The sequence below is a fragment of the Sciurus carolinensis genome, chromosome 11 (genome assembly GCF_902686445.1).
Source record: "Sciurus carolinensis chromosome 11, mSciCar1.2, whole genome shotgun sequence".
Classification (NCBI taxonomy): Eukaryota; Metazoa; Chordata; class Mammalia; order Rodentia; family Sciuridae; genus Sciurus; species Sciurus carolinensis.
In genome coordinates this window covers 38,322,957-38,332,548 of record NC_062223.1, presented here as the reverse complement: position 1 = coordinate 38,332,548, position 9,592 = coordinate 38,322,957, and the positions used below count along the sequence as shown (strand labels likewise).

General features: G+C 38.4%; 1 protein-coding gene across 5 annotated transcripts in view; it reads right to left on the bottom strand.

Annotated features, from left to right (window-relative positions):
- Positions 1 to 3,202: 3,202 nt before the first annotated feature.
- Lrrc4c (leucine rich repeat containing 4C) overlaps positions 3,203 to 9,592 on the bottom strand; it is a 1,170,008-nt gene continuing 1,163,618 nt past the window's right edge. For all 5 annotated transcript variants that reach the window (XM_047517277.1, XM_047517278.1, XM_047517279.1 and 2 more), the window contains one exon: positions 3,203 to 5,320. In XM_047517277.1, coding sequence (XP_047373233.1) covers positions 3,356 to 5,278 — 1,923 coding nt within the window. In that variant the 5' untranslated portion in view covers positions 5,279 to 5,320 and the 3' untranslated portion in view covers positions 3,203 to 3,355. The remainder of the gene's footprint in view (positions 5,321 to 9,592) is intronic.

Genomic DNA, 9,592 nt, shown 5'->3' with positions numbered 1-9,592 from the left:
GAAACATAATTTTAAATTCTCGGTTTATGAGGACTAAAAGTAATCAAAAACTAGCAACATTTTCTTCCTTAAAAAAATTGGATGCTGTTTCACATTGAAATTTCCTATTTTAATTTTTTAAAAGATGATATTTGAGTCTAGACTATTTGGAATCTGAGGGAAAATTATCAAACTATATCTGCCTGTTCATGTAAGCTGTACAAAGTCCTTCTAGCACTTGGTCAGTGCAAAAGTACTGGGACATTTTCAGAAGAGTTTAAGAGACCCCACTCATTCTCAGATGGAAAGGGTAATATTTTCCAACAGAAAAAGATGTGAAGAATCTTCTTTATAAATCATCTCTGATGTTTCCCTAAGCAATCTGCATACACCATTAGTAGGACTCACACATGTGGGTTACCTTCACTTGGTTAATTGCACATGGCATATTTCTGGTGCACTTATTTCAGAATACTGCCACAGAGTTGCCTTTACATAAAATAAAAAAGAGCAATTGACAATGGACATGGAATTGTGTTTTGCTATAGGAATATTTTACATATGTAAAGAGGCATGTTGTGGGGACCAAGTAAATCCACGGTGTATTTCTAAGATATTTAGTCAGCTACTGTACTGAGGAGCAAATACACACACATGGTTAATCAGAAAAGATCTAGAATTCACTTTAGTTTCCTCCAAATCATATTTACATAGCATACCATCCTCCATTCCCAAAACCTGCAATGAAGACCTTTATCAGAACAGTCTCTAAATTTACTGTAGAAGTAAAATTTGGTTAATTGAAATATTACATCAATATATTATAGTTTTCCAAAGTGTGTTTGTTCAGACTATAATAATCTGCTGGTGGCCTGAATCAGATTTTATAGATTGCAACCTAACTTTTTTTTAGTGCAAATTCTCTTTTTCCTATTGAACAGAATTTGTCTAACTTCAGAATTGCCCCTCAAAACCAAAGGTAATCACCTACTGGGACTAACTACACAGAAGAATTATGAACTCAAAATTGAACAGGTTCAGAGTCAGTAAACAGAGGCCGGCTGGCAAAACTGGGGGAGATCCTTTTCCTCTTAATTTACATCTTTTCTCTGTATTTGTTCATGCTACCATTATAAATATCATGTGCGTGCGTGCATGCGTGCGTGCATGCGTGTGTGTGTGTTTGTGTGAGCTCTGCAGCTTGGAAAAACTATATTAAGAATTTTCAGTACTAAATAAGCCAACGAATGACAGCGAATGCGTGTTTTTTTCTTTTCTTGCATCTTCACAGTAAAAGCAAATTTGAATTAGATTTCAGACAGAGTGATAAAGTGTCAGAGAATGAGTGATCGAAAAATAGAATCAAGACTTTTGTATGCTTCCATTCATTTGCTATCCCTTCCTTCATCTCTCTGACCTACTTTGCTGATAATGATCAGTTTTTCACACCTGGAGACCACAAAACCCTTGAGTGAAATCCCGACTGCAGGATTAAGTGTGAGTATCCAAACTCTTCATCCGTTAGGAGCTGAAGCTTCCTTCAGCTTTGTCGATCCTTGTTTCACCACCATGGTGGATGGTGTCAAGACCAGTGATATGACGTTCATATATTCGTTTTGCTTCAGAGAGATGAAGACAGAATCACATACATGATATATTAAAATAGCAGAAGAGGGCTGAGGTGTACAACCAGCAATATTCTTTGTTACTCGGAAGTTTATGTATTTTGTATATTGTGTATATTTTCTCATCTCAAATTTCCCTAGTTCATTAAAAAAGCACCCTTAATAAATTATATTTGAATTAGTATTGCTATCTACTAGCACGTATGTGTCCTTCAGAGCAGATCTATATCCATACTTCATTAAAGCTCAGCAATCAGTTTATGGAAGAAGAAATTCAACCCTGTCAAAATGATGGAAGAAACCACGTGAGGATGTTTCTGTAATAACACAACCTGATATTTTGAAATTTCAGTGTCCTAATATACAGCTTTCTACCTAGCAGAAATTAGAGCTGACCCTCAGGAATGAACTGAGAATTTTTTTCCTTATATCTTTTATATAGATTGGGAATGAGTCAAGAACAGGAAACAAGACTTATCATTTGTGTGCCCACAATACCCAAATTATTATTTAGCACATAGTAGGTCTTTAATAATTATTGTCAAATCAGTTATTGTCGATGATCCTTGTTTCACCACAATGGTGGATGGTGTCAAGACCAGTGATGTGACGAACTGAATTTGCTAACACTCAGAATCAGAACATTTGCTTTCAACTGCAGATAAGTTAGAATACTTCTGCCTTTTATGATCATATTTCATCTGGCCAGTGGAATTTTATTTAGGCGACAGTAAATAAATTATAGTGATACTTTCTTCCAAGTGGAATTGAATTTATGTCACAAAATCAGTTTTTGAAATCTGAGCATTCTATAAAGGGTGATCCTAATCAGAAGGAAAAAATACCACAACATCCTTGAATATTGATCTGAAACTCAAGTTAACTACTGAAGCAGGACCCTGTAGAGAGACTGACACTGGGACTAAAGAATACTGCAGTATTTTCTTTCTTAGAAAATAAGGAATCTAGTTACCTTCATGTTTCTCACATTTGAGCCAGACTACCATACTACAAATGAGTTGTGTCCAGGTTACAGAAAAACCAACAATATTTTATTTATAATCTTATTTTAAGCTTTTAAACTACAAATTCTGGTTCTAGAGTTGTTTAAAAGTCATGGGTTTTATAGATGCTCATATGTAAATTAATCTGTTGTTTGCTTACTTTTTTTTTCTTTTCCATAGAATGGTCCTCCTCATAAATACAGAACAGATTATTACATGAAAAATATAAGATCTTGCATTTCTTCCTTGTTCTTTCTTAAAAATCTATTTCTAATATTGCATTCCCCATTGGATTACTTCATAAGGGCATGAGGGAAAAACAGAAAAAGAAAATAAGAGAGAGAGAGAGAGAGAGAGAGAGAGAGAGAGAGAGAGCGAGACAAAGTAGACTGGATCTCACCACTAGAATTCACCATAAAAATCTCAAAGTGTAACAGAATTCTTACAAAATTTCCTAGACCAGTTCTTTAGGGAATTGAGATCTATGAAAAATATGGCAATCAGGAAAGGGAAGGACGAGATGTGGGAAAATAGTAAATAACTGCAGCAAAAACAGGTTCTGAGGAATACACATCATTTTGTCTGCTTTAGATCACAATAGAATTTTTAATAAATAAATTTCTTTTTTGTTTTTTTTTTTGTAAAGACACTTTTTTGAAACAGTAGATTTAGCCCAGTCATTTGTGTCATTTTTTAATAAACTGTCTTTTGTTTTGATTGTTTGTTTTCTGTAACTCTGTAAATGTTTTAGATTTGAGTCTCTTGTACATTGTCTTTAGAGTTCATTCGGATCAATAACGGTTCATGCACTGAACTGTGTATTGAATTTATTGTGTTAACTGTTGTTGTGTGGTTGAAGGGAGATTTGTAAGAATTATAGTGGTTTAGGTGCTCATGCTCGATCGCAGGCATGGGCAGGTGGCTTTCCATGGGTGTGTCCCCTGTGATCTCATCATCCACATTAATGATTTCAACAGTCCTTGTCGGAGCGTGATGGTTCTGCCTATGGTGCTGCTTCCTCATCTTGTAGAAGATGACCAGCATCACCGCTGCCATGAGTGTGATGGCCACAAAACACCCAATGATGATTTTGGTAGTTTTCATGACCTCATCAATTCCTGGGATCCCACTGTTGATATCAGTCACTGGGATGGTGAATGTTTTTTCTGTCGACCTTGTGCTCTGTGGCATGAGAGAGGTGGTCACATTAGTGGTCTCCCAATCGATCACGGGAGTGGGGCCCACGTTGTTGTCTGTGGTCCGTGCCTCATCCTGAGAAGGTTCCATTGTCTCTACTGTGACAGTTGAAAAATAAGAGAAGGGAGTAGTGGTTGCTGCAGTAACATTCAGGGTGGCTGACGCAGTAGTGTTCCCAACAGAATTACTCACCATACACGTGTACATGCCTGTATCTTGAACGGTTACATTCGTGAAATTTAATGTACCGTCACTGAGCACAGCTATCCGTACTTTGTATGCCCCGTGTGTCATGACTGTTCCATTTGGAGTAATCCAAGACACGGATGTCAGAGACGTGGAAGCCCGACACTTTAGCTCAGCTGCCATGCCTTCAGTGACGTTGAGGTCTGTGGGGGGCTCCACAATCACGGGAGCATAGCATGTGAAGTAATTCTGGTCAAGCTCCCCGATGTACCTCCCTTTCAGATTGGGAGGAGTGTTACACCGGGCACAGCAAGCTGTGTTGGAGGGGGCCATGTCTTTTATCCACCAGCTGAGCCACAGTATGTCACAGTTACAGTTCCAAGGGTTGTGATGTAAGTGTATCCTCTCTAGATGATGCAAGGGTGTGAAGAGGTCATGAGGCAGTAATGTGAGATTGTTGTGGGCCAGGTTGATCTCCACTAGTGACTGCAGGTTATCAAAGGCATTCCGTTCAATCACTTGAATCTGGGACTGTATCATCCACAGTTTTTGAAGGTGCATCAACCCCTGGAAAGATCCAGGCCTGATTGCGGACAAGTGATTCCCAGAAAGATCTAACTCATCGAGTTTTATGAGCGGTGTGAGGTTAGGGATTTCCCGTAGGTTGCACATGGCAAGGTTCAAATACCTCAAGTTGGACAGACCTTCAAAGGCACCTTCTGAGATATATGAAAGCCTTTTCAATTCCCCTAAGTCTAGTCGCCGCAAAGAAGGGATTCTGTTAAAAGCATAAGAAGGGATGCTTTCAATGGGGTTGTTTCGCAACCAGAGCTCCTTCAGTTTAGACAAATATACAAAAGCTCCATTCGGGATGGTAGTAAGACGATTGTCAAAGAGTTCCAGAGTGTTGAGGTTCGCCAGACCATTGAAGGCCCCGATTTCAATGGTTCTAATATGGTTCCTACTCAATTGGAGGATTTCCAAGTGCCTCAAGTGCTTGAAGCTGTTCACTTTGATGATCTGGATTTGGTTCTCATGAAGGTTCAGCAGCCGTGTGTTGGTGGAGATGCCATCTGGAACCTCACGCAGGTTTTTCCGAACACAAATCACCTTGCTGAACTGGTTGCTGCAGGAGCACACGGAAGGGCAGGTTTGAGCCCGCACCAGACCAGCCACCACAAGAAGTTGAAGAGCCAGCAGCACCACAAGCAGGGGGTCAAATAGGGCCCTGTTAAACCTAGGACCTATCATTATCTGCTGTGGATGTAAGGTCATCTTGTTCAACATTCATAATTTATCTGGTGTTGGTCCGTCTGGAGTTCAAACAATCTGAAAAATAATAGAAGCAAAAAAGGTGTTTTAGAGTTTCAGTAGGTTGAATGTCTGGAGTAATGTTAGTGATACAGTATGTCAGCTGATGCCATTATCTGCCAGTTGAAAGAGACAACAAATCTAATGTCCCTTATTGAGCTTCGTGGCCCATTATTTATGGGAAATATTTCTACAGTTCAAATTAACAGGCATCCATAGCCAGAATTCCATCAGATATACAATCACAGAGAAATGGACCAATGAAGTGGAGATCCCTAATGCAGTGTTTATCAACTAAATGTGACCTAAATGCATGAAGAGAGATGTGTTGAACTTTACCATTAGCTTCAATGTCCATGACAGATTAGAAAAAAATAGAACTTTTGGGTTATACCCTGCAAAAAAGCTCCTCTTAAAAAAATTAGTAATGACTGACATTTCACTGAAGGTCACTGCATATGTCAGGCACCATGCGCTATAGAATTCAAAAATAATTTTATCCAGTAATGGCTACATAGTTCATGGGCCCAGAGTAAAATTAGAATGTTGGTGTGTTGGTAAAAACTTATAAAGAATTTAAAATCAGTGACAGCAGACCATTAATAAAATAGACTCTTTTAAACATGGGTTACCTTGTATTGGGGGGTAACATCAGATATAGGTACTGGCACCTTAATTTAAGGTACCCGTGAAGATGCACTGAAATAGTGAAATTCATACATGTACATAAACTTCTTGAGATTTTCACATCCAGAGTTCATTATTCTATAGGTAACTATTACCTATAGACAAACAGGTCACTTGTTAAATCATTTCTAAAATGGTATAATTTTTATTTACAGGAATAAAGTTGTGTAACAGGAGCATTATGCCTTTTGTCCCTACTCTTACTGATTTAGAGATAAAATAACTCACTTTATTCCTTTTTTGCTAACACAAGGAAGACATCTGAAAGAATGTGTGTTTCCAAGTATATTCCCCACTCAGTTAGAAGATTGTGAACTGGAAACTTTTGTAAAAATTTCCCCCTAATCTCTTGTCTCAATATGTAGTGTTCCTTCTGTGAATCTTTTAGGAAGAATAAAGGGAGGGGGTGCTTACCACATTCTAACAAAAATGCAATAGTTTAGAACTTATTTTGTGTCATCTTGAGTAAGTTATGTCCCTTTTCTGTTGCTCAATCTCCTATTCTAATTTTCAAAATGGAAATGACATTATTACATAGCCCTTAAGTGTGTGAGGATAATAAAATTAGCTAATGCAGACAAGGAACGTAGATTAACATCTCCCACGTTGTCAGAACTCAGTAAATGTTAGTTATCATCATCATCATCATCATCATCATCATCATCATCATCATCATATTTTTATTGTTTATCATGGCCAGACATCTTGCTAAGGATTGGTCATGTAAAGATGAATAACATAACCCTTCCTCCTGAAGAGTTTTTAGTTAAAAGGATGAAGCAGATGGGCAAACAGATAAGATACAGTATTATGTGTTCATTTCTATGCTACAAGACCACATTGGCACAAAGGCACTAATGTCATAGTGAATTAACCCATACTGATTGTGTTTTAAAGAGGAACGTCAACTGCTCTTGGTTTTGTAGTGGTTGGGGAAGAAAGGGGTATTTTAAGTAGAAAACTCTGCCTGAGTCAAGATAGAGACATACAACAAATGCTAGTATATCCAGGGAATGGGAAACATGTCCTTGATAGAACAGCAGAACTGGAAAAGAGTGCCGTAAATAAAACTGGGATAAGATCGGGTCTCGATGTTGAGAGCTAGTTCTGTGAAACTTAAAAATCCCCATTTCATGCAAATTAAAACAACTCTAAGATTTCATCTCACTCCAATTAGAATGACTATTATCAGGAACACAAACAATAATAGATGTTGGTGTGGATGTGGGGAAAAAGGCACACTTTTACATTGCTGGTAGAGTTGCAAATTGGTGCAGCCACTCTGGAAAGCAGTGTGGAGAATCCTCAGAAAACTTGGAATGGACCCACTTTGACCCAGTTATCCCACCCCTCCGTTTATACACAAAGGGCTTAAAATCAGGATACTATAGTAACACAGCCATATCAATGTTTATAGCAGCTCAATTCACAATAGCTAGATTGTGGCACCAACCTAGATGCCCTTCAACAGAGGAATGGATAAAGAAACTGTGGTATATATACACAATGGAATATTATATTCAGCCATAAAGAATAATAATACTATGGCATTTGTAAATAAATGGATGGAATTGGAGAATATCATGCTAAGTAAAATAAGCCAATCCCAAAAAACCAAAGGCTGAATGTTTTCCCTGATAAGTGGATGATGATATATAATGGGGGTGGAGGGTAGGGAGTGAGAGAAGAATAGGGAAACTTTATGTAGAAGGAAATGAGAGGGAGTAGGGTCTAAAAAATGGTGGAATGAGACAGACATCATAACCTATGTACATGTATGATTACACCAATGGTATGAATCTACATTGTGTACAACCATAGAAACGAAATGATGTACCCCATTTGTATACAATCAATCAAAATGCAGTCTGTAAAAAATTAAATGATAAAAAAATCCCCATTTCATCCTACGGGCAATACATTTCTTTCTAGAAAAGAAGGCAGCTCTCAACTTTGTTTTGAAGACTGTAGTATTGGGTTAAAATGGGAGAGAATAGCACTTTAGAAGGAACTACTGGCAAGAGGAACCACTAGGAAGATCTTCCAGGTGTTTAACGTAAGCCTTGGAGAGAAGCCAAGGTCAGAGAAAGGTCCTGCTCCATGATCATCACTTCCATGTCCTCTGCTGGACTCATCTTTAAGACCTAATCTTTCTCTTCTGATGATCCACAATCTAAATGAACAGTTGTGAATAGCTGCATTGCCATAACATACACAAGATGCAGAATGACTTTTTCCAATAATAGGAGATGTCCTCAGAAAAAACAGCTGTTGTTAGCAATCCTTAAGGAAGGACATATTCACAAAATTATTCAAGGGACCTTGGTGTTTTTTTTTGTTGTTGTTTCTGTTGTTTGGTTTTGTGTGTGTGTGTGTGTGTGTGTGTGTGTGTGTTTCTTTGTTTGTTTGTTTGTTTTTATTTTGTTTTGTTTTGTTTGGGGGTTTTTTTGGTATTGGGGATTGAACCCAAAGGGGCTTTCCCACTTAGCCACTTCTCCAGCCCTCTTTACTTTTATTTTTTATTTTGAGACTGGGTCTTTCTGAGTTGCTTAGAGCCTTGCTAAGTTACTGAGGCTGATTTCAAATTTGGGATCCTCCTGCCTCACCCTCTCCAGTCACTGGGGTTACAGGTACCTATTATTACATCAGACTAGGACCTTGGTCATGAGAAAGGTGATGCTGAAAGTTCTAGATTGCTTTCTGGCTTCAAATGCTTATTTTGGCTTCCTTCCCTATTGCAGTAAAGAAACTTGACTAATAGGTTCTGAGTTCCTATTTCTTTTCTGGCCTTTTTTAGTAGACCACCTACCTTGCTTCCTTTTTCAGAGCTGCTGCAGTTCTAGGTTGACTTCTCATACTATCTGATACTCTGATGATGTGAACCCTGTAAAGACAGGTCACATCTGATGGTTTCCTCTTAGTCTACTGCCAAAACTGTGTCTGGCTCTAAATAAAATGAGGTTGCAAATGTGCAGAACAGTTAATATCTAATTGCAGTTCTTTGCGTACATGTAGTGATATGTTCTAATGTATTAAACGTGTCTTTTTATTTTCTGCACTTGCTAATGTTTAGGTATCTGGGGCCCTGCTGATCATGGAGCAGTTTGTTCTATTATCACTACCCAATTCCTGCAAATAGTAAAGGACTTGCCTATAAGTATGACTATGCATACCTACCCAGAGCCCAAACCCCAATACCCTCCTCTGTTGGGTTTTCAGAGGACACTTACATTTGACAACTATCTCCCTATCTTAATCACCCCAGGACCAGGTTCTAGGAAAGAAGGGGCAGCTCCTCTATCCTAGAGGATTTCAAAATCACCCAACCTACCCAATCATAATCTGCTTATCCTGCCTTCCTTTAAAAACCACATTGAAGATTCTTGCCCACATTTTCCCCTCGTTTCTTCAACCTCCTGGTGAACCCTGGTGCTTCCCAGCATGGCCTCTTCATGCTATGGTGTACTTCCTCTTCTTGAGAATTATAAGCAAGAGCTCCCTTATTATTGGCCTCACCGTACATAAATATCCAAAACCACTTATTTCAAACAGTCACAAAATAACAGGCTGAGACACCACATTAACCCTGTCAATGGGCTTCAT